General features: G+C 33.9%; 3 protein-coding genes and 1 pseudogene across 3 annotated transcripts; all 4 read left to right on the top strand.

Annotated features, from left to right (window-relative positions):
* The first annotated feature begins 1,179 nt into the window (after positions 1-1,179).
* On the top strand, positions 1,180-6,764 carry LOC130799506 (cytosolic Fe-S cluster assembly factor NBP35). Its single transcript, XM_057662627.1, has 4 exons — positions 1,180-1,537; positions 3,442-3,509; positions 4,199-4,300; positions 5,566-6,764. Exons 2-4 carry the CDS (start codon positions 3,464-3,466, stop codon positions 6,480-6,482), a joined length of 1,065 nt encoding a protein of 354 aa, XP_057518610.1. The 5' UTR covers positions 1,180-1,537; positions 3,442-3,463; the 3' UTR covers positions 6,483-6,764.
* Positions 6,765-7,914: 1,150 nt separating this feature from the next.
* LOC130799502 (uncharacterized) lies at positions 7,915-11,006 on the top strand. The gene is made up of 6 exons (XM_057662615.1): positions 7,915-8,476; positions 8,823-9,035; positions 9,522-9,617; positions 9,831-9,976; positions 10,245-10,464; positions 10,626-11,006. Exons 1-6 carry the CDS (start codon positions 8,342-8,344, stop codon positions 10,812-10,814), a joined length of 999 nt encoding a protein of 332 aa, XP_057518598.1. The 5' UTR covers positions 7,915-8,341; the 3' UTR covers positions 10,815-11,006.
* Positions 11,007-17,528: 6,522 nt separating this feature from the next.
* LOC130799487 (putative disease resistance protein RGA3) lies at positions 17,529-22,151 on the top strand. Its single transcript, XM_057662598.1, has 2 exons — positions 17,529-21,397; positions 22,017-22,151. The coding sequence occupies exon 1, from the start codon at positions 17,738-17,740 to the stop codon at positions 21,371-21,373; it is 3,636 nt and encodes a 1,211-aa protein (XP_057518581.1). The 5' UTR covers positions 17,529-17,737; the 3' UTR covers positions 21,374-21,397; positions 22,017-22,151.
* On the top strand, positions 21,570-25,366 carry LOC130799493 (uncharacterized; annotated as a pseudogene).
* The last annotated feature ends 90 nt before the right edge of the window (positions 25,367-25,456 follow it).

Genomic DNA, 25,456 nt, shown 5'->3' with positions numbered 1-25,456 from the left:
TTTGGGAGACCGCATGTTAGTAATAAGAAAAATTTATGAACTTGTTTGTTTGAATGATCTAGAGTTCTAGACTCTGGAAGAAAGAGGAATAAAGAAAAATGAGATTGATATTTTTTTTAACACCAAAACTTGACTGAGATTGTCTCAAATTAAGACTAAGAGTGGGCCGGTCCAATTCACGCATGTAACAACATCACACATTTTTCATAGATACCATTTTTTGGGCATTTATCAATTTTGACCTTAAAGGTATCAATTTCAACGTAAAGTAATACTTAAAAATATCAATCAAAGTAAAAAATTTCAATTTGAACCTATAAGTGATCAATTTGATGTTAAACCGATTAATTTCTACCTAAATATGGTTTTGTTTCACAATTTTTAGAACAAAGTTATATAAAATGATATTATTCTATCACTTCTAAGATGGATTTCAAACAACAAAAATAAATGGTCAATAAAACTATTAATGATAGTGTTAAAACTATTAACATATTAAATTTGAACTAAATGCTATACAATATATCTATACAATTTTATTTTAAAACGATAATTGATGATTAAAAGTTCAAAATTGAGTTAGATTATAAAACATCATTGTCAAATATATGTCATAATTTAATTATTAATATATTCAATTTGAACTAAAGCCTATACAATATCTTTATAGACTTTGAAATACTTATTTTGAAAACGATAATTGAAGCTTATACGTTCAAAATTGAGTTAGATCATAATTTAACTATTAACATATTCAATTTGAACTATTTACAAATATATATAAATGTGTTGAGGAAATAGTAATATCACTATTATTGATCGACGATTAAAGAGTACAAGTACTCATATCCATTAGAACCATCATGTTGCATTGAATAAAAGTACTTGTATTGTACAATATTTTAACACTATTATTGACCATTCATTTGTTGTTTAAAAATTCATCCATAGAATGATAAAATAATACCATTTTATTAACTTCGTTTTCAAATTGTGAAACAGAACCATATTTAGGTAGATACTGATCAATTTAACGTCAAATTGATCACAAATAGATCAAAATTAAAATTTTTATTTTAAGTTGAAATTGATATCTTTACGATTAATATTTGATATTTTTAAAATTAAAAAAAAAAAAAAGAAAGAAAGAAAGTATTTGAGGTTGATACAGCACCCAAAATGACGGTCTCGTCCAAAGACCAGCTGTTTTTGTAAAGGCTCATTTATAAGAATTCTATTTCTATTGCTTTAGATTTCATAACCAAACCCTAAAACCCAGTTACTCACCCCGCCCAAGACCGGACGGCGGACGACCCACACCACGTCACCACCCGCCCCACACCGAAATCCTCGCCGTTGCGAACCCTCACTGAGTTCTCTGTGAGTCTTTGACGCTGTTGGCTGTTCACAATTAGCAAATCGCAAGGTCTGAAGGCCACTACAGCTGCTGCCGCCTGCACCCGTGAAGTCAAGCCACCAAGCCTAACGACGGCCATTGTGACACCACTAGACCAACCCACTTTCAATTCAATTGCAGGTATTATTTTGATTTTTGAAATCCCCATAAGTTAGGGTTTTTTTTTTCTTATTTCAAATTACAATTTGGTTTCTTTTATTTCTCTTTGTTGGACTTTGTTTTATTATAAGCTGTTGAATTTTTATTAGTCTTTTGAGTTGCGACCATTTGAGGTGAAGATGAGATTAATTGACTGCTTTTATACTAGTTTGGTGGTAGCTTGAAATTATTGTGCTTGTACATGATATTTGGAGGAGAGAAAAAAATTTGGTTGTTCATTTTACAAATGAAATTTTGCCGAAATTTCCTTAAAATCTCATCATATGATGGTGCCCCTAGGGAGTTTGAACGTTGATCCGCACCTGAGATTGCGTATCCGAGTGATCCAGGTTGCCGAATGACCCACAATTGCGATCGTGCAGATTGGGGTTCGCTTGCTAAACCACCAATTTCGGCCTTGATATGACTGGTAACGGCTATTCTAGGTCGTATTTGAAGCTAGTGGGCGTGCTCATTAGGTTACCCTTGGGGGGGGGGGTCTTTGAGGTGTGCCTAGAATTCAGCTGTTATTAGGTAAATCTGTTGGAGTTTTGATTATGCTTGTGAATCACAAGTTGTGATATTGTGGATTGATAGTAAATAAATTACGAAGATTTGTTCATTTGAGTAATGAGTGATTTCTAATTTTGTTAGTTGTAGGTCTTGTGAATTCATCAGTATTGTTCAAACACTTTCATCATCCATTAAGTTAATTTCTTAAGGTGAACAACAGTATGTCAATCTGAATGCTATTTATATTTTATATCCTTGGTGGTAGAGGACATTTGAATATTAATATAAAAAATTGAACGTGACGATTTTGAATCTATTATCTGAAAGTTTCTATTTTGAGTATTTTCCATCTTTCTTTCATGCATTGATAAAGTGAATTGAAATGGGTCTTTGAAGAATATAAAAAAGAAAAGAAGATAAACTTAAATTGGAAAGATTTTATTTTTTTATTTTTTTTATGTTTATTTTTGTGTTTAAACCTTTGAGGTTTGTGCTATTGTAGGTAAGTAAGAAATTTAATTATCTAGGAGTACCGAAGCAGGGTACTTAGACAGCATTAACTGTGTTTGTTTGTTCATTGATTATTTATACAAGATTAATATTTGCATGTGTGTGTATTTTTTGTGCTATTGACTTATAATGATGATGTTTAGACTATGAGAATGAGTATTACAACATTGATAGTTACATGTATTTATTCAGATTTTATGAGTAATATCATTTAAGTTTTTTTGAAATTGACAGATAAGATTTAAAGGTTAACATTTGTTACGCCCTTGTTCAAGTTTAGGATTTACTTTTGCTTAAAGTTCTTGAGTTTCAGGATTGTGTATACACCACGTAATGGATTTTCTGCATGCTTTTTATTTTCAATTTTTCCTATATAGTTTTACGTATTGGTTTACCAAATCTGTGGTGCTATAATCTTCACCTGTTACTTATATGTGTGAGTTATTGTTCGCGACACCTACAGTGAGTTAGCTTGCCTCAGTTGTTGTTCTGTAACATTAATTAGAATTGAGCCATAGTTGGGACAATTTCTCTATATAGCTGTAGCGTACTTGAAGTTGTTTGGTTTTATGATTTTATCTATCCGTCCTCTCCCACCATGTGCAATCATTTTGTTCACATTTTTTTTTGAATTTGTCTGAAACAGTTTGATAGGATATTACTTAAAGCGTTGATTGTTTCCAATTTCCTTTGTGCTAGTATGAGTATCTTATATTACTTGAAGCGTTGATTATTTCCAATTTTCTTTGTGTTAGTATCTTTTGATTGCATACTTGCAGGTTTTTTTAATTTTTTTTTATTTTTTTATTTTTTATCATACTGTCTTTGTGCTAAACTGATTTGGTGCAACTGTACTATTACAGAAGTATCTCAGGCTATTACTAAATGGAGAACAGTGGCCATGGTGAAATTCCAGAGAATGCAAATGAACGTAATTTCCTTCTTTTTCCTCTTTACCGATACGATGTACAAATATTGTCTTTGTTTGGCTTGAGCTCTTGCTGTTGGCGTTGATTGTTAACACTAGACATCTAGCTGGTCATAACGATGCTTGAAGTCACTTAGCATTTTTAAGGAGCTGTTGAAATTGAATTTCGCTAGTATGCTGTTTTAGTAAAAATGTAGAAGCCAAAAAAATTCTGTAGTTTTTTTTTTCGAAGTTTTGGCTAAAGGCTATTTGGTAAACAGCTCAAGCTTGATTAGAGCTACTTCTTTTTCTAACGATTTAATAAATGAACCTAAATTTGCATGTTTAAAAGTGTAGTTTATAATTGAACTTGTACATGAACTCAAAAATTCTCTGTTGTTTATCTTTATTGACTACTCAGTTATTTTCTATTAATCCGTTTCATTTTTTATTAATTTTTTTAAAAGTTATTTCTGTATAACTTCATTTTCAACGTTGGTTTTTGAAAGCTCACTCATTCTTCAGAAGTTTTGTTTGCCAAACTCTTTTTGCTTATTTAACATTAATGAAGCCATCTACTACATGAAACCTAACCAAACCATCGTGTAAATTATTCTTTTGTTTTATATTTGGAAGTTGCGATGATTTCTAAGGATGTTTCTTTGTCTATTATATTTATTAACAATTTAAATGGCTTTCTGGATGGATGTCAGACTGCCCAGGGCCTCAATCTGAAGCAGCAGGAAAATCAGACGCGTGTGAAGGTTGCCCAAATCAACAAGTTTGCGCAACTGCTCCAAAAGGACCTGATCCAGGTAAAATTATGCTGTCAAATTCTCGATAGGTAATCAATTGTAGGATTTGAATTTGCTCAAGTCTCCTGGCTGAAGCTACTGTTACTACTGTACTTTCATGCAATACAATGTTATGTTCTATCTGCGTTTATAAAAACAGCCGTTCTCCTGAGAGACGTCTTTTAGGCCCAGTCTATTAAACCTTAATGTCCACTTACTGTATCCTTAATGCCTACTTTCATTATCTTAATGCCTACTTACTATGTACTTAATGCCCACCGAAAAGGTACTTAAAATGCCTACTTATTACAATATTTTAATGTCTATCGAAAAACTTTGCCTACTAGCTTACTTATCATATTCTTAATGCCTACTTATAATATATTTAATGCCTATTTATAATATACTTATTGTTACCGAGTAAGTACTTAAATACTTACAATATTCTAAATGCCTATTTATAATACCCTTAATGCCTACCGAGAAACTTACTCTATATTTTTCTTTTTGGCAAGCCCAATTAGATATGATCTCTCAAAGAGACTGTCTCTCACAAGATTTTGTGTTATAAAAATAGTGTAGCTATTTGGTGGGGATTGTACATAAGTGTTTAAGTTGACTATATAGGGCAACATTACGGACGCTTGACGACATGCTAAGTCAGAGAGCATAAACCATCCTGGCATTTGAGGATTTTTTTTAAGATTTAGATTGAAACTCATTGAAACTTGAGCTTATATATTTAAGGATATCTCTCAAGTCTTTTGACTGGATTTCTAGAGAATGATGATATCTTGGCTTTCACATATCTTATTTTGTGCTCTCGTGCAGACCCATCGGTCCACTTTACAAAGATAGTCACGTCCACTTGCACCATTCGATTAGCCTCATTGCTTGGCGGAGTCAGGCTTTTCCCCCTCCGGTTAGCACTTAGCTATACTGGATAAACACCTTGCTAGCACGCCTCTTATTCTAGATTGTCAAAGCGTACAAATTTTCCAACTATCCTGAATCCTGATTTCATTATATCCAGAGTTCAAGACCCACAGATATTCTATAATTGCAAATTCGCAATGTGTTACGTGTCAGTACGACAAGGATAATTAGAAAAAGAATTTTCCTTTGTTATATTCTGCTGCTGGATTGAGTGACTTAATCACAGTTATGCGAGTCTTGTATTGCCTTGCTATCTTTTATTTTGTACTCACTAAGCCACTCTGTAACCTGATATATCCAAATTTCTTCGTACCATTACTTCTGATGATTGTTTTTCTTTCCTTTTGCAGACTTGCTTCCAATTGCTGAGAGAATGGCAACCGTAAAGCACAAAATACTGGTATTATCAGGGAAGGGAGGGGTTGGCAAGAGCACTTTTTCTGCTCAACTCTCATTTGCTTTAGCAGCCATGGATTACCAAGTTGGTCTACTAGACATAGATATTTGTGGACCGAGTATCCCAAAAATGCTTGGCCTAGAAGGGCAAGATATCCATCAGAGCAATCTTGGATGGTCTCCTGTTTACGTCGAATCAAATCTCGGCGTCATGTCTATTGGTTTTATGCTTCCTAACCAGGATGACGCAGTCATTTGGAGAGGCCCACGTAAGAATAGTCTCATCAAGCAGTTTGTAAAAGATGTTTATTGGGGAGAACTCGATTTTCTTGTTGTTGATGCTCCACCTGGCACCTCAGACGAACACATTTCTATAGTTCAATACCTACAGGAGACTAGCATTGATGGTGCAATAATCGTCACGACTCCGCAACAAGTCTCTCTAATCGATGTACGCAAAGAAATTAGTTTCTGCAAAAAACTTGGTATACAAGTCCTTGGGGTGGTCGAGAACATGAGTGGCCTGTCCCAACCTGTGGGAGATATTAAATTCCTGAAACCGTCAGAGACAGGTGAACATCAAGACGTCACACAGTGGGCTTTGCAATATATGAGAGAGAACGCGCCAGAGTTACTGAATTTGGTCGGATACAGTGAGGTTTTTGACTGTAGCGGTGGTGGCGCCATGAAGATGTGTCAGGAAATGGGAGTCCCTTTTCTTGGCAAAGTGCCGTTGGATCCTCAATTATGCAAGGCAGCCGAAGAAGGTAGGTCATGTTTCGAAGATCAGAAATGCACAGTTAGTGCTCCCGCACTAAAAAGCATCATACAAAAACTTGTTCCAATGAAAGCAGAAGAGAATGGTGTATAATGTCTTCAGTTTGCTGTTTTCTTTACTCTGATAAGCTAAGTATAAAATGTCCACATAGTTTTAATTTCATTTTTCAGTTTTGCTAATTACATAGAAACCATGATATTACAGTTTATATCAGTATATGATGACGATGATGGTTTCACGGAACTCTTCATTGTACATTCAGTTTTTGTTGATATTTCAATGTAAGTGGACTTCCTTCTGAAAATGATTATTGTTGGACTTTGATCTTAAAGATTTGACTGATCAATTACAGTGGAAAACTATACTTGAAAATCGAAGTTTTTGGAGTTATTTAATCATTAATATAATAAGTTAAATAAATTTAATCATTAATATAATAAGTTAAATAAATTATTTTTTAAAGTATTATTTTATCAATTTTAAATTTGTAATGCAATTTTGATTTGTTTATTAAGTATATATTGAAGAAAGTTGTGCTAAGCAAGGACTTAAATAAGCCTTGAATCATTTTGATAATTAATGCTAAACTTTAGTTCTGAATTAAAGTTCTGTTCTATATAGCTTATATACATTTGGAAAATTTACTTAGAATAATAAATATTTTTTTTATGATTTTCCTAAAATAATCTCATATATAAATTAGAGGTATTTGTCTACAGTAAACTCAGGTAATCCGATGACCTGTTATTTATGAAAAAATTAAACTGAAATTTAATGTAAAATTAGAGAAAAATATTGAAAATTTACATAAAATATATCCAAATAGAAGAAAAAATCTTTAAAAATTTTAACATTTCTTTTTAGATTTTTTCGATATTTTTTAAAAATTTATTTTTTTTAAATAAGTAAAATTTTTATAAGTCATCCGGTTACCGAGTTTACTCTAAGCAAATACCTCCTAAAGTTTGGATTATTTATGGTTAATCAATAGCTGAGATTATTGCAAGAAAATATGAACATGTTGGATTATTCTAGGTAACTTTTCCTATACACTTTGTCGTTATTTGAATTAATCAAATCCAATATAAATCATTAAATTGTCTACTTACAATATACTTAATGCTCACCGAGAAATCTAACCTACTAGCCTACTTACCATATCCTTAATTTATACTTACAATACCTTTAATGTCTACTTATAATATACTTAATGTCCATCAAATAAGTATTTAAGTACTTACAATATTCTAAATGCTTACTTACAATATTTTTAATACTTACAGAGAAACTTACTCTATATTTTATTTTTTAGATCAGCCCGATTAGAGATAGTTTCTTAAAGAGGCCGTCTCTCACTAGAATTTGTGTTATATTTTTAGTTCTTTGATTTCAGATTATAATAAATAAATTTAAGTAAAATGACTTATTGAATTATTTGCGCTTCTTGTTCATAGAAAGTTATAAAAATTATTTTTAATCAATGAGTTAATCGAAAACAATCTATTTGTTGTTATATCGCTGATAAGATAATAAATTGAAAAAATCAATTGCAAAAAACTTTTATCAATAATTTCAAGTTTCTGGTATTAAAAATGGGTTTTTAATTTTGGATGATCCAATTTTTTGATTTTAATTGGGTAAGTGTCAACTTCAGATCACGAATCCTTCGATTGAGCTATTCTCCATTCAATCACAGTTCAGGAGTTGGAGCCGACTATCTGAAACTCAATCCATAATCAACTACTACTAGTAAACAGATTTGAATTCTCTTTCCTTTGCTTACGTCGTCGCTTACATTTAAGTCACAATCTCACAATGATTTATCCAATCTCATCTATGTATACCAAATTACCATTACCAATGATCTATAAAACACAAAATCCCACCATTTTTATGGTGATAAAGAAGAAAATTTTTAAATTTTGCAGCAAGAAAAGCAATAAAAAGTAAAGATGGGATGGAATGGAATTCTGGGTTTTGATTATGGAATCATTCAGGCGCCACTAGGTCCCGACATTTCTGGTCCAGAGCTTGTTTCTGCTGTTGCTAATTCCGGTGCTATTGGCCTTCTTCGAGCCCCTGATTGGGTTTGTTTTCTTTATCTAAATAATCTTTGTTGGTAAGAATTATTGTTTTGCAAATTAATTCGAAAAATGTTGTTAGCAGATTGATTTGATGGTTTAGTATTTGTGTTTCTTATTGAATTACAATTCAATAGCAAGTAGGAACCCTAGAAACGCTTATTCTCATTCATTTGCAACATCATACTGTATCTTTCACTGACTATATCAATGCTCAGTTCGGAAAGATGTATTGGATAATAGAGCATAAATCCCTGTCAGAAATGGATGCTTTACTCGCATACACAATTACACATGACATTCATGATTCCATGTGCACTTGTTTGACAATTTAGTATGATAATTTCTCCAGGAATGCCCAGAATATGTGAGGGAGATGATAAGGAAGACTCGATCCTTGACTAACAAGCCCTTTGGAATTGGTGTTGTTTTGGCATTTCCCCATGAGGAAAATCTGAAAGTTATATTAGAGGAAAAAGTGGCTATACTGCAATTATATTGGGGTGAAGTATCCGAGGAGCTTGTTTGTAGAGCTCATGATGCTGGTATCAGAGTTGTTCCTCAAGTATGTTTAAGATGTTTCTATCATATCAGTAATTTTGTAGTTACTCTTCTATCCCTTTGAGGTTGCGCAATGCTTTTCCGAATGCTCATACATTGGAATAGATTGGGGTAAACTCATAGGGATGGAAGGAGTATAAACATGTAGTTCCTTAATAACGTCGCATTAGTAGTTTTGCCTTAACCATCGATGGAGTTTCATACCAAAGCAGTTGCATATGATTAAGATAGATCTTAATTTATTCGAAAACGCTATTTTATCACGAGAAACTTTTTCAAGAATAAGATTGCAATTTTGATAAATTTATTTTGCTTCTACTTGTCATTTTGCAGAAATAAAAAAAAGTAGTTAATTTTACAAACGAAACTGCCGAAATTTCGTATATTAATTGGTGCCCCCTAGGACTCCGAACCCTGGATCCATTAGTGTCTCTGATTAATTCAGTGTGTTTTCTCTATTCATTGAGATTCTCGTGTATGGTGACTCAAGGTTGGGACTATCGAAGCAGCAGAAAAGGCCATTAATGTTGGAGTAGATGCAATCATTGTACAAGGGCGTGAAGCAGGAGGACACGTAATAGGTCAGGTAAATACCAATATGCTGTGACTCTAGCTATCTGTGAACATCCATATGGATAAAATGGTTCCTTAGCATATGTATTACTGATGATGATTTCCAGCAATCGAATTAGTGTCTCTGAACATTCATATGGATAAAATGGTATATAAACTGCGACTCTTGCTATGTCTAGTATCAGTAAAATCTTTTTGTTCCTGAAAGTTTTCCTGATGTGTCCAGGAAGGATTGATTTCTTTGGTGCCTAGAGTTGTTGACCTTATAGGGGAACGGGACATTCCAGCTATTGCTGCAGGCGGCATTGTGGATACACGTGGTTATGTTGCTGCTTTGGCTCTTGGAGCCCGAGGCGTTGCCCTTGGTACTAGGTATGAAACTGGGAGTTCTATTGGCTGCTAGACTTATTAGTTTTGCCGACTTTATTTTCTGAACTATGCATCAGTGGAACCTTTAATTTTTAGCTTCCACTTACATGTATGATGCATGAGTGAACACTACAAGAATTGGTTGCTTGAACAAGCTAATGTTATCGACTCTGACCTACTTCTTTCAAAGAATCAAATACACGATGAACGGAAATTGATAATGGATGTGAACTAGTTGTACAGTCTGGCTAAAACAATTCGAATGATATAGGTTTGTCGCGACTGAAGAAAGCTATGCTCATCCTGTATTCAAGAGGATGTTGGTTGAATATTCCGCTACTGAGTGCACCAATGTCTTTGGACGTGCAAGATGGCCTGGAGCACCTCAGCGCGTCTTACTAACACCGTTCTTCAGGGAGTGGAGATCTCTTCCCGAGAGTGAAGATGAGACGAACCAACCTGTCATTGGACGCACTACAATACATGGAGTGGTGAGCTTATAATCTTTTATTTCACACGTGTAAAATCAACTATTCTTATTACGAAGATAATGTCAAAGCGTTAATCGTAAGCATTTCGACTTAACATTTCAACACCCCCTGATTCTCAATGCTTTTTTACGTTAACCTGGCGGAGTCCTTCCCATTGGCAGGAAAAAGAGGTAAGGCGGTTCGCTGGAACAGTGCCAAACAAATCAACGACAGGTGATATCGAGAGTATGGGAATGTACGCAGGGCAAGGTGTTGGGCTAATCAAGGAGATTATGCCTGCTGGGGAAGTGGTGAAGAAGATTGTTGAAGGAGCTCAATTGTTGATACAGCAAATGCTCAAGGATGCTTGAGTTTACATGTGGGTTTAGGAATATCTAAGGAAACCAATACATATTTCTAGTTGTGATGGAGCTGTAAATCAATAAATGTATCTAACTTCCTTTTGCTAAGCTATATTAAAAAACTCTCACTTCAATTTGAATAAAGTGTTGTAATTTGTGACTTTAAGTATTAATCAAACATATAAAATAAAGTTACATAAACTTAGTAGGTTACAAAAACATATGACAAGTTCAAACCTTTGCTTAACATACACCAAATGTGTACTTCATCATCGGGTATCACTATATATCGAACCTAGTAACAAGAAGATTTTGTATGTGCACCATGTTTGACATGATGCAGGTTTCTAAGAAGCAAATGGTTTGTGCATGACATTTCAGCAAGTACAGAAACAGATCAATGTGTACAAAATAGTACAGCAACAGCAGAATATTAAGGAAAGCCACAGAAACAGAATTCAGAAGAATTGGCCTGCCAGCCTACCATGCACGACACTTCGAGACCAAACCTGTGCATGAAGGACCAGGAAAACACAAGGGATGGAATCTTTGTACATGGAACAAGAAGTCAAGGTCCAAGGGTAGTCCTATTAGTCCATAGAGAACCCAGAGGACCAGCATCAAGGTCCTCTGGTCAGCTGATAGTCTACCAAAATAATCAGTGTTGTAGTTTTCTATTTTTAAGTACTTAAAACGTGAACTTGTTTGTCACGTGATGTTTTTAGCTGTTATTCTTAGTTTGGTTGTGTTGCTAATAGTCTTCACTAATTTTAGGATGTCTCTTAGGCTTATAGATGGAGACCTTAGCCTTTGTAAATGGAGTTTTGGATATTTTTCAGAAACAAACACATTTGTTGTTTTCTTCAATAAATGTTTGTTGAATGAATGCTAGTCATACATTCAAACCTTTGATTTGTTAGTCACACAAATTCAAATTTTATCCTGCATTCTACAAGGTAGTCAATCCTTGAGTTGCATTGTTCAAGATACGAAGAAGGTGAGTGCAGCCATAGGTAGGCAATTCACCAACGGGAAAATCAAGAAACAGGTTCTTGAATTCTGTTTCTGTGCGTTGTTGTGGAATCATTCAACTCATCATTATTCAAGCCTTGGTTATCATACGTAGACAAATTAAGGTGTTCAAGAACACCCTTAATTCGGTTCAGTATGTGATTTGATATAAATTCTACGCGAGACTATCTTCCTAAAACATCATTTCCTCCCTACTACGGTGCTTGGGAATGTATATTGAAAATATGCTTTGAGATACAAATGATTTTATTAAATTCCTAGCACAACTGCACAAGGAAATTAGAACAATATGAGAAAACTTAAATGGATGAAGAAACGGAAATTTACAATCGAGGATTGCAAGTTCTCTATGTAAAGTTTATGACATTTATCTAAAAACGATACATATGATATATAAAATTCATCGGTCTCCATACGAGAATAAAATCACAAGAATATGGTTTAAATGACATATGTTATTTTTTGTACAACAAGTTCTTGTAAATATATTGGTGTAAAATATATTTTTAACTCCAAAATAATATATTGAAAATAGAGAATAAATTTATAGATGAAAATTTAAATTTGCGAATGAAATTGAAAAAAGAATATAAAGCCACAACTAAAAATAAAAAAAATAAAAAAATAAAAAATCAAAGATACTTGCATGACAAAATTTTGGGTTAAATATCCACCAAAATAGTCTGCAAAAAACTTTTATTATCTGGTGGCTAAAAAATCATCCATATCTTCACTCTTCATATTCATTTCTATAATTTTCCGACACTTGTTTTGGGAAATATCTCCCCAAATTTCCCCTCAAATTAGCGTTGTCAGATGATAGTCCAACTTTAACACTTGACTTGTCTTTCTTGGCTACTTATTTTGTGTTGCTTTTTGTTTTTCACTAATACCAGGATAGATATTAATTGGATCAGCCCACACTTATATAAAACATTGTTGATTTGTACAATTTAAAATTTATTGTTTTTTTTTTAATGTTTTTTTTTAATAGACTATTTGTATGGGCTCGTCTCACAGTGAAACAATCTTATACAAGACTTGCCGTTTGCTTTTTGCATGTTATTTTCTTTTGTATTTTTTTTCTTTTGCAATTCTTTCACTAGTTGAGGGTCACATTCTAAGTTTTCATTGATAACTAAATTTAATTTACTATAATTACTAAAAGAAAAAAAAGATAAATTAAATATATAATAAATGAATAATACTCAAAGATAATGAAATTATGACAAAAACTTTGATCAAATCAGATGATTATGTCAAACCAAAGTTAAAGGTCTAGATATTTTTTTTAGGGAATCAAAGATTCAGATCATACTAAAACAAATCATATTAAATGAAGACATCAAGTTGAATCTTAATAAATTAAAACTTTGAATTTTTAGTTAACTTTCAACTTTTGAGGTTTAACTCGAAATTTGGTAAATAGTTTTTCAACTTTCTAAGAGTTGATTTTTAAGCATGAATGAAAAATTTTATTTTGGTGGTATTTTTTCTATAATAGTCAATAGTCAATAGTCAATAGTCAATTTCTTAGATATCACTTAAATAAGTTAACTTATTCTGCTAGCTTAAAAACATAAAATAACAAATATTTTTTAATTATTCAAATTAATTAGAAAAAAGAACAAACAGCTAAAAAAAGAACCGTTAAAGAGTCATTGTAATTAAATTAGACGAATAGAACAAAGATTTGCGTTTTCCGACGAGGTCTAAAGTTAACATACCACGTGCAAATATGTGGAGCTCAGAGACACGTGGCTCAAACTCCAAAAAATAAAACGACCTTTTCAGGCCCATTTGCATCAGGAACACATATCAGCATGTGACTCATTTCCATTTTCACATACTAAATCACACAAGACTGGTTAACAATTGTCAAATGCTTTTGTTTTTTTATAAAGACTAAAAACAATTATTACTACGACTTTAAAGTTTAGTCATTTTAGAATAAATAGTCTTGAAATTTTTTTTACAAACAACAGCCTTCAAATTATCAAACATGACATTGATATAACCACTTTACCGAATGATCTAGTGCTATGTGACCGTTGACCATTATAAATGATATTGACTTTCAATTAAATTCATTAATCTAACTTAATTATTCAATAATCCCCGATTAAACCCCTCTTTCCCGACCTCTCTCTACCCCTCTCCAAACATCACCATTCTCCCACCCCAACACCACCACCACCACCACCACCATTAAACACCTCTATCATTAGACTTGCTAGATTTTCTATCATATCTTTCAACTAAAGGGTTTATTTTCCTAAAAAAAACAAAGATTCAATCTTTCCACCATGAAAACCAGATAAAAAATGAAAACATTGCATCCCAGAATAAACCCATTAATTTACATTAACAAATTTAATCAAATTCAATAACCCATTATTAATTTTCCCCCAAATTTTCCCCCATTTTTATAGATGGGAAGATCTTTGCCCTGTTCATCAGGCTTGAAGAATTTTGCAAGATTGATCTCATCAGATAGATTCATCCCACTAATACAAGTAAAGCCCACTTTAAACAACAAAGTTTCTGTATCAATTTCAAAGTCATCCAAACAATTGATTTAGGGTTTATGTGAACAAATATCATTATCTCCTTCATCAAAGCTGCCAACGGTCATATCCTTCAAAGCATCCCTACATCATCTTCTACCTTTATTTACTTACCATTTCAATCTGTACTCGTGATGACGATATAATTTTGAATTTCTAAAATTTTAATAGGTTCTTTGATTCGGAAATATAAAAAGAAATGTGTAAAGAATAGAGAGAGAGAGAGAGAGAGAGAGAGAGAGAGAGATGAAAATAATGGTTTTATGAGAGTGAAAATGAGCTTGAAAGCAATGATTTAATGGCGGGAGAGAGGACATGACTGACATGAAACTAAATATAAATTTGGAGGGAGAAAGTGTCAGGAAAAAGGGTAATGAAGAGGCATAAGGGGGTAAATTTCACTTTTTAGGGTTTTTAGAAACTAGAAAATATGATTTTGATGGGTTGTTATTGGTGGTCGCGGTGGTAGTGGTGGTGGTGGTGGTTGGCAAAGAGGGTTTAGTTGAGGGTAATTGGGTAATTACATTAGATTAATGAATTTAAGTGAAAGTCAAAGCTTATTTATCTTGATCAATGGTCATTTAGCAGGTCATCCGGTGAATTGGCTGTATCGATGTCGTATTTGGTAATTTGAAGGCTGTTGTTTGTAAAAAAAAACTTTGAGGTTGTTTATTCTAAAATGACTAAACTTCAAGGTTATAGTTGGTAATTGGTCCTAAAAACTAAAACTGGTACCATGAGTATAAGGGTGTTTGGCAAATGATTAATAACTGATAGTTGAAAGCGATCAACTGATTTAATTAATTGGTTTGATCAACTGATTTTGAACCCACTGCTATAAATAATTTATTCATAAAAATAAGTTATTTCAACCAACTAATTTAGCATTAAGCCATTAACTGATTTGCCACTCCAACTCTCTATTTGTATTAAAATAAGGTATAATTATCTAATACTTTTAAATTATATTGCCAAACACCCATATATAATCAGTGTATTTGTCTTTTGGATGAAAATTACTGAAAAGAGAAATTATATTAGAGAATAAGACATAATATAAACAGAAAAATGATTTACAATTAATAGAATAATTTAAATTGAAAAGTGATGTAAATTAAAGAGAAAAAAACAAGTGACTACTTATATATAAATACCAATTAATTCTTACTTCTTACCCTTTCCCTCGCTCTAAGAATCTCATTCCTCTCCATTGCTACATTTTTGTTCCATTTTATTCTTTTCAATTTCTTCCATTACTCATAAAAATAATGTACTACTAATTTATTTTTCTGGTTGATTTAAACGTTAAGGGAAGAATTAAGAGATATTCAAGCTCCAATCCTTCAAGGCAACAAAAGTGAAGGTACACATTCCCATCCCCTCTTTATTAAGTGGCTTATTTATACTTTTATGTTCTATTGATGAATATTTTTAGATTTCTAATTAATATGAAATTTAATTAATTAATTTTGTGGGTTAAAATGTACTAACTAATTAACATATGTAATAACATTGACCCATAATTTTTTAAATAAAGAATAAGTTGAATGAAATCTTGTCTTAGTGTGTAAATTGTTTGTTTGTGTCATTTTAGAGTTTATATAATGTCTAGTTTTTTCAGTTCTAAGGGGTACGTAGAGGTTCAACAAAGAAAAACAAATGAAAAATAATGTAAAAGATGACACAAGTGTTTATGAGGTATCTTGAATACCTCCCCCTCAAATGTAGTTTATTATATTGAATTCAACAATTACAAGTATAATAAACTCCCTTACCTTGAGAACAACCTCTCAAGATCACAAATATTAAAGCAAAGTAAGAACACTCTCAAGTTTCTAACAATGCAATAGCCCTCTCAACAATATGTGTGTTTGTGGTGATTTGATACTATGAGTGATGAATCCTATTTATAGGCAAGATATTCATGACTCTTAGTATTCCCTCATAAATCACCATAAACTAACATTTAACAACTCAATTAACATCCTAATTAACTATCACAATAAACATTACAATTAATAATAGAGTAATGCACCACTTTATTGCATAGTCCCTACAAATTCTGACCAAAAACAGGATCCAATGTTGTCTGTTGGACTTCCTGTGGCTTTGATCAACCAACTCTCATCAACCGTTCCAAACCTTAAACCATCCATATTCGACACATCTTTATCGACCCTCTCTAAAGTACAAGACAAAGCATGTTCGACTATACGTTTAAAGTGAACGTCATCATTAAGATTATTGGCACTTGCTTTAACAGTTTGTTTGTGTCATTTTAGAGTTTATATAATGTCTAGTTTTTTCAGTTCTAAGGGGTACGTAGAACTATACATAGAAATCCAAAATAATGGTTGTAGTAAGAAAAGTTTTAAAATTTTGTAAATTAGGTGATCTATATTACATAATATACAATAAAACACCGTGGTTGTTCTATAAAACCCTTCTCAGAAGGAGTGTTTACGGATAAGAAAAATAGAATATTTTAGATATTAGATATTAAATATATTATTTTATTGAATAATAAATTTGATGGAAGAAAATAAGAATCATAAACATTGGAAAATATATGAATTAAATAAAATTATTGAAAAAAATGAGGATCATAAATATTATTAAAATATTAAAATAAATAAATAAGATTAATTATGTTCAAAATTTTTGATATAAATTCAATAGACTGATTACATTTTTATATAAAAGATAAATGTAACAAATGAGTGAGATGGAAAAATTGAAATATCCACTCTACATTCGATATTTTACGCAATCTAATATGTAATTTTGATCATTTATACATTGAACTATACACATCTAAAAATTATAAAAAGTTAATAGAGTACAATTAAACAATTCAAATAAGATTTCATATAAGTATATTTTTTCTTATACATTAGCCACAATAAATTAATCAAACTTGACCGATGAGTAGCGTATAATAATCGTAATGTAGCGAGTATTTCAGAACGGAATAATATCATAGCTAGCTTAAGCTTAAGCGTTGTTTTACTCTCGAGAAAATAATAACATTGATAAAAGTCTCCTTAGCACTACCAAAGTCCAAAGACATTGACATGCCTTTTGATTATTAATCTTAAATTGCGGAAGTAAAAATGAGTTAGTATCGGTTTTTTCATGAAATGTGATGCCATTTGAACGGTAATCAAACATGCGTTATGCCATATGCCATATCAAATGGTAACGTATAGAAATAAATTTATGATAAAAACAAATGTTTAGAGTAGGATAATAAAATTAAATGTTCATTATCATTCTCACTGTTTAATATCATGCTTTTGCAATCTACCCTTCGTGAATAGATAGAGATCGAAGATGGATGTATCAGGAGCTCTTTCACTTGTACAAACTGTCATAGAAAAGCTAGGTGCACCAATTTGGATGAAAATTGAGTCTGCATTGGGTGTGGAATCCCAGCTTGAGAAGCTCAAGGACACCATTTCTACTGTCCAAGCCGTATTCCTTGATGCAGACCAAGAAGAACTGCTGCAGCAACATCGTCGCAGCCATGTTGAACGTAACAGGCTTCAAAGACTTAAGGAAGTTCTTTACCGAGCAGATGATTTAATCGATGAGATTGCCACTATTACGCTTCGTAAGAAGCTCACGCCTGGGAACAATGTCAGTAAAGAAGTATGTCTTTTCTTCTCTCGCCATAATCAGCTTCGATCTGCTTTTTGTTGGTCACAAGAGATGGAATTGATCAGGGAGATGCTTGATGATATTGTGAAGGATCATCGCCACGAGTTTGGCCCAAGGCACATTGAGGCTTGGCGGGTGGATAGGCATAACCCAAGGGACAAAACTCATTCTGTTTGTGAGGAAACTAATATAATTGGCAGAGATAATGATAAACAGAAGGTGATAAACATGCTAATAGACAATTCTTTAGAACGAGATGTTTCGTTTATCAGCATAGTTGGAATCGGAGGGCTGGGTAAAACCAGTCTTGCTCAATATGTATACAATGATGAATGTGTGAAGAGGGAATTTCCATTAAAAATGTGGGTTTGTGTATCTGATGATTTCAAATTTGAATCGGTTCTTCGAGAAATCTTTGCAGCTATGAAGCCTAAAACCGAACCATCGACTATTGAGGGTGAGGCGAGAGAGCACCAACCCATGAAGGTTGTTGGGCAAGAACAACCTACAACTAAGCATGTTTATCAAGGTGGCCCACTGAATATGGAGCAACTCCAGAAGAATATTCAGAAAGAACTTAATGGGAAGAAGTATCTCTTGGTTTTAGACGATGTTTGGATTGAGGATTACAACACATGGCATGATACATTGGGAGTTTTGTTAAGAAAAGGTGGAAAGGGTAGCAAAGTCATGGTGACTACTCGCTCTACAAAGGTGGCGAATGTTATAGGAAGTCAGATACATACACTAAGAGGCCTCTCAGATGATGACTCTTGGAACTTGTTGAAAAAAATTGCTTTTCAAGGTAATGATCATCATATGGAAGAACGTGTAAGGGAAATCGGAAAAGAGATTGCTAAAAAGTGTGCCAATGTTCCGCTTGCTCTAAGGGTTGTTGGAAGTCTTCTCCGAGGGCAGAGTGAAGGTAAATGGCAATATTTTAAAAACAATGACTTGGCAAGTATAAAACAGGAAGACAATGGCATATTACCGGTGCTGAAGATCAGTTATTATTATCTTCCCTTCTATTTAAAGAGCTGCTTCAATTATTGTGCTATTTTCCCCAAGGATTACAAAATTATGAAGCATGATTTGATCAGTCTCTGGATGGCTCAAGGCTTCATTATGCCGTTAGACGGACAGAGTCTTGAAGATATAGGTGAGGAATATTTCAGAATATTACTCGAACGGTGCTTCTTCCAAGATGTTGATAAAGATGACATTACTGGTGCAATTATATCATGCAAAATGCATGATCTGATTCACGATGTTGCTAAAGAAGTAGCTGGAACAGAAATCTTGTCATTGGAAAGCAGCACAAGTCGTTACAATGAGAAAACTCGTCATGTTTTTGTCGATGATACAGTCCAGATAAGCGACGACATTAGTTTTTTCACCAAGATGAAAAGGTTGCGTACACTCCTTAACACCAGCCAGTCATGTGCAAAATCTGAAGTATTCTTATCAAAAGTGAGATATTTAAGGGTACTGGATTTGCATGGTTTGAATTTGAAAATGGTTCCGAGTATGATAAGTAAATTGTTGCATCTGCGGTATCTTGATCTTTCCCATAACTCCATACATCTGTTGCCCGCATCAATAACCAAGCTTTATAACCTGCAAACTTTGAAGTTAAGCGACTGTAAGGATCTGAAAAGGTTGCCGAGAAACTTGAGTAGATTAGTTAATCTGAGGCATCTAGATATATGTGGTTGCTATGGTTTAAGACATATGCCTCCAGGGATGAAACATATGACATCACTACGTCAGTTGACGAGATTTGTATTAGCCCGTGAGGAAAGGAAATCTTGCATTCGGCGGTCAGATGATGTCGGTAAGCTCACAGATTTGGAAATTTTCAAGAACCATGCTGACACTATAGAAGTTATGGTTAACAAAGGGGTTAGATTTGATACAAATAGAGGCACGGAATTGGGATATTTATTGAATGATCAACACAAAGATCTTCTTAGGAAATTCAATATTGGTTGGCGTGCTTTAGAATTGAACGAGAGGAGCGATGGTGTTGAAGTACTGCTGCAAGGCTTGCAAGTGCACATTAATCTTAGAGAGTTGAAGTTGGCTAAGTATCCTGGTGTGAAATTGTCAAGCTGGGGGGAACCATCAATGGATCTTAAAAGTTGTTTCCCAAATCTTGTCGAAATAACACTCACTTTTTGTAAAAGGTTAGAGCATCTTCCATTGATGAGTCAATTGCCTTATTTAAAAATCCTTCGTTTAGAAGGATTGACGGAACTGAAGTATGTGGAGAGTAGTAAGATTAGTGAAGAAGGATCTCCGACATCACCAGAGTTGGTGTTCTTTCCGAACCTTGAAAGGCTTGTACTCTATAAAATGCCAAAGTTGAAGGGATGGTGGAAAGAAGAATCAGGCGGCAGAATAGTAGAAAGAGGGACTAGTAATGACAATATTGAAGAGCAAAGCTCGACAGCAGCAGGAGAGAAGCAACCATTCTCATACTCATTCCCTCGCCTTTCATGTTTAGATATTTGGACATGTCCAGGAATGAAGACTTTTCCTTTGTGTCCAAAAATAGAAGATTTGACATTGAAAGAGTTCAATGGAGCACTAGTACCCATAATGAGAAGGGGTAAAGATGGTGGTTCATATTCATCCTCCAATAAAAATAGAGAGGGAAGAAGAATAGGACGATTAAGAGAAGTTAGGATAGATGATGTGGGATATCTTAATTCTCTGCCTAAGAAATCTTTCCATTATCTAACTCATCTGCGGATATTCTGTAACAAACAAATAGAGTGTTTGACAACAGCGGAAGCAGGAAATGTGTTCCAAAGCGGCTGCTTATCCTCTCTTTGCTCCCTTGAAATCACAAGTTGCTACAAATTAAAGAGTGTGTCGGGGCAAAGAGTTTGGGAGCATCTCACTGCCTTGAAGACCCTGAAATTGATGCACCTTAATGAGTTAGAGTTGGACGATGAAGAAGAAAAAGAAGCGAAGAGCAGCAGCCATGGAGATGAGGAAGAGAATATGAAGAAAGTGGTGCCTTGGAGATTTCTTTCTCATTCTCTTCGTCACTTGACATTAAGCAACCTCCCGAAACTGGAGAAACTGCCCAAGGGGATGCGTCATTTAACTTCTCTCAAATCCCTTTCGATTCAAATGTGTTCAAGATTGAAAACAGTGTCGGAAGAGATTTGCCATCTCACCTCCTTGCAATATCTTGAGTTAAGCAGAAACTCAGACGAATTGGAGAAAAGATGCAAAAGGCTGAGTGGCGTTGAATGGCCCAAAATCAATCACATTCCCAAAATTCATATATGGTCATAGAGATGATATATGCATACATACCAAGTAATCTACACTTTCTTGTAGTTCCATTTAATACAATTTTGTTTGTTCATGTTGAAATCATTTTCGCAAAATCGAGAGTATATTACTTGCTTTACTTAGCAGTGAATATGAAAACTTATGATCAATTACTTGCCCATTCTTATTCTTATATATATATAAATGGCTTTGTGGTCCTAATTTTTAAGACAATGTACTATTTTTGAAGTCTAAATACTCTAAATACCATCCAGATGAAACCTAAGTTCAAGTTTCTGGTATGAAAATTGGGTTTTTAATTTTTGATGATCCAAGTTTTTGATTTCAAAAGAAAATAATTTTGTTTGGTAAACGGAAGGTCTATTTCAGAACACGAATCCTTCGATTGAGCTATTTTCCATTCAATCACAGTTCAGGAGTTGGAGCCGCCTATCTGAAACTCAATCCATAATCAACTACTACTAGTAAACAAATTTGAATTCTCTTTCCTTTGCTTACGTCGTCGCTTACATTTAAGGCACAATCTCACAATAGTTTATTCAATCTCATCTATGTATACCAAATTACCATTACCAATGATCTATAAAACACAAAATCCCACCATTTTTATGGTGATAAAGAAGAAAATTTATAAATTTTGCAGCAACAAAGGCAATAAAAAGTAAGATGGGATGGAATGGAATTCTGGGTTTTGAATACGGAATCATTCAGGCGCCACTAGGTCCCGACATTTCTGGTCCAGAGCTTGTTTCTGCTGTTGCTAATTCTGGTGCTATTGGCCTTCTTCGAGCTCCTGATTGGGTTTGTTTTCTTTACCTAAATAATCTCTGTTGCTAATAATTATTGTTTTGAAAATTAATTCGAAAAGTGTTGTTAGCAGATTGATTTGATGGTTTATTATTTGTGTTTCTTGTTGAATTGCAAATCACTAGCAAGTAGAGCCCCTAGAAATGCTTATTGTCATTCAGTTTAGAAAAATGTATTGGATAAGAGAGCATAAACCCCTGTCTGAAATTTTCCCACCTTAATATATGTTGGATGTCAAATTACTCGCATACACATAATATTCATGATTCCATGTGCGCACTTCTTTGACAGTTGAGTATGAAATTTTCTCCAGGAATGCCCAGAATATGTGAGGGAGATGATAAGGAAGACTCGATCCTTGACTAACAAACCCTTTGGCATTGGTGTTGTTTTGGCATTTCCCCATGAGGAAAATCTGAAAGTTATATTAGAGGAAAAAGTGGCCATAATGCAATTATATTGGGGTGAAGTATCTGAGGAGCTTGTTTGTAGAGCTCATGATGCTGGTGTTAAAGTTGTTCCTCAAGTATGTTTAAGATGTTTCTGTCAACTCAAATTTTTTATAGTTATTCTTCTATCCCTTTGAGGTTGCACCATGCTTTTCCAAAAGCTCACACATTGGAATAGATTGGGGTCAATTCATAGGGATGGAAAGACTCTAAATGTTAAATTAGGCTGGACTTATTGTGAATGCCAGCATATTAACGGGGGGACACAAGTGCACACACTTCATAAGCCAAGGAGATATATACCATCCCAAAACCATATGGCTATGGGAAGAAGGTCTCTAATAGTTTATAAAGCGTGCACACCATTTTCAATTTATCGATGTGGGATAACTCATCCCAACACTAAACATGTAGTTCCTTAAGAACGTCGCATTAGTAGTTTTTGCTTTAACCATCGACGGAGTTCCATACTAAATCATTCGCATGACTCTCTTCATATTTTTCTTGGATATTTTGCATCTTATTATCTTTAGCTTATTGTAGCAAATTTAAATTTTTAAGCGATAGTTGGTTTATTAGAGAATAAGGCAAAAAGTTTAAATTGTGTGGATGATATTAAAAGAAAAAGGCAATGAGCGGATGGGAATTTGAAAAGTAGCGGGGATCATTTCCAAATATGGAAATGTAGCTAATTGATTGTGAAAAACAAAAAAAGAAAATATAGCAAATTGTTTGGGACCGAGGGAGTATAAACTAGTTGGGTTCCCTTTTTAGTTAAGCTCCTTATTTCACCAGTTATTTAGGCTCTCATTCAGATATGGAAGTGCAATCAGTTACCAGTCTCTGATTTATACTAGGTCTATGAAGTTTCATTATCTGTTCTATAGCTTTGCTATCTTCAAAGATCTGCAACTCCAAAATTCGGACTTCTTGGTCCTGTAGTCGTCTGTTCTTTAGAGGCTTGCCATTTACCATTTTTCTCATTACAAATATCATTGTGTATGAAAAGAGTACCATAATTCTTACTTCCATAACTCTAGTCTGGGGTTTAACTAACCATCTATAGTTTTTATGATACTTAACACATAGAATCCCGTCATTTTTATTCTGAATTACTTGGTGTTATACACCAGGGCTGATTAATTCAGTGTGTTTTCTCTATTCCTTGACAATCTCGTGTATGGTGACTCAAGGTTGGGACTATCGAAGCAGCAGAAAAGGCCATCAATGTTGGAGTAGATGCAATCATTGTACAAGGGCGTGAAGCAGGAGGACACGTAATAGGTCAGGTAAATACCAATATGCTGTGACTCTAGCTATGTCTGTGAACATCCATATGGATAAAATAGTTCCTTAGCATATGTATTACTGATGATGATTTCCAGCAATCGAATTAGTGTCTCTGAACATCCATATGGATAAAATGGTATACAAACTGCGACTCTTGCTATGTCTAGTATCAGTAAAATCTTTTTGTTCCTGAAAGTTTTCCTGATGTGTCCAGGAAGGATTGATTTCTTTGGTGCCTAGAGTTGTTGACCTTATAGGGGAACGGGACATTCCAGCTATTGCTGCAGGCGGCATTGTGGATGCACGTGGTTATGTCGCTGCTTTGGCTCTTGGAGCCTGAGGCGTTGCCCTTGGTACTAGGTATGAAACTGGGAGTTCTATTGGCTGCTAGACTTATTAGTTTTGCCGACTTTATTTTCTGAACTATGCATCAGTGGAATTTTTAATTTTTAGCTTCCACTTCCGTGTATGATGCATGAGTGAACACTACAAGAATTGGTTGCTTGAACAAGCAAATGTTGTCGACTATGACCTACCTCTTTCAAAGAATCAAATACACGATGAAAGGAAATAGATATTGGATGTGAACTAGTTGTACAGTCTGTGGCTAAAACAATTCGAATGATATAGGTTTGTCGCGACTGAAGAAAGCTATGCTCATCCTGTATTCAAGAGGAAGTTGGTTGAATATTCCGCTACTGAGTACACCAATGTCTTTGGACGTGCAAGATGGCCTGGAGCACCTCAGCGCGTCTTACTAACACCGTTCTTCAGGGAGTGGAGATCTCTTCCCGATAGTGAAGATGAGACGAACCAACCTGTCATTGGACGCACTACAATACATGGAGTGGTGAGCTTATTCTCTTTTATTTCACACTCGCGCTAAATCAACTATTCTTATTACAACGATAATGTCAAAGCGTAATCCTAAGCACTTCGTCTTAACATTTCAAAATCCCCTAATTCTCGATGCTTTTTTACGTTAACCTGGCGGAGTCCTTCCCATTGACAGGAAAAAGAGGTAAGGCGGTTCGCTGGAACAGTGCCAAACAAATCAACGACAGGTGATATCGAGAGTATGGGAATGTACGCAGGGCAAGGTGTTGGCCTAATCAAGGAAATTATGCCTGCTGGGGAAGTTGTGAAGAAGATTGTTGAAGGAGCTCAATTGTTGATACAGCAAATGCTCAAGGATGCTTGAGTTTTCATGTGGGCTTAACAATGTCTAAGGAAACAAATTCATATTTTTAGTTGTGATGGAGCTATAAATGAATAAATGTATCTAAGTTCCTTTGAATTTGCTATATTATATTAAAAAACTCACTCTAATTTGCATAAAGTAGCGAATTTAAAAACTATAATCCTCTGTATTACTTTCTCTCTATTATTTTTACTAATATTTTGACACATGTTTTTGTATGAAAAATAAAATTCCAAAATCTCCCGTATTTTTCTCTATCATATAATATTAACGTTAGATTATATCATCCATTACTTTTAAAGTAATAGAGGATTTTGACCGTAAATTTAAAAGAAC

Source organism: Amaranthus tricolor, chromosome 1 (genome assembly GCF_026212465.1).
Source record: "Amaranthus tricolor cultivar Red isolate AtriRed21 chromosome 1, ASM2621246v1, whole genome shotgun sequence".
In the NCBI taxonomy this organism is placed as follows: Eukaryota; Viridiplantae; Streptophyta; class Magnoliopsida; order Caryophyllales; family Amaranthaceae; genus Amaranthus; species Amaranthus tricolor.
Note: the sequence above shows the minus strand (reverse complement) of the source record. Positions and strands in the feature narration are given on the sequence as shown.

What these genes read in the sequence shown, in the direction of transcription:
- LOC130799506 (XM_057662627.1), top strand. Translation starts at nt 3,464, where the DNA reads ATGGAGAACAGTGGCCATGGTGAAATTCCAGAGAATGCAAATGAAC. An exon ending in TCCAGAGAATGCAAATGAAC is followed by an intron (nt 3,510 to 4,198) that starts GTAATTTCCTTC and finishes GATGGATGTCAG; the next exon opens with ACTGCCCAGGGCCTCAATCT. An exon ending in TCCAAAAGGACCTGATCCAG is followed by an intron (nt 4,301 to 5,565) that starts GTAAAATTATGC and finishes TTCCTTTTGCAG; the next exon opens with ACTTGCTTCCAATTGCTGAG.
- LOC130799502 (XM_057662615.1), top strand. Translation starts at nt 8,342, where the DNA reads ATGGGATGGAATGGAATTCTGGGTTTTGATTATGGAATCATTCAGGCG. An exon ending in GTATCAGAGTTGTTCCTCAA is followed by an intron (nt 9,036 to 9,521) that starts GTATGTTTAAGA and finishes TGGTGACTCAAG; the next exon opens with GTTGGGACTATCGAAGCAGC. An exon ending in GAGGACACGTAATAGGTCAG is followed by an intron (nt 9,618 to 9,830) that starts GTAAATACCAAT and finishes TGATGTGTCCAG; the next exon opens with GAAGGATTGATTTCTTTGGT.
- LOC130799487 (XM_057662598.1), top strand. Translation starts at nt 17,738, where the DNA reads ATGGATGTATCAGGAGCTCTTTCACTTGTACAAACTGTCATAGAAAAG.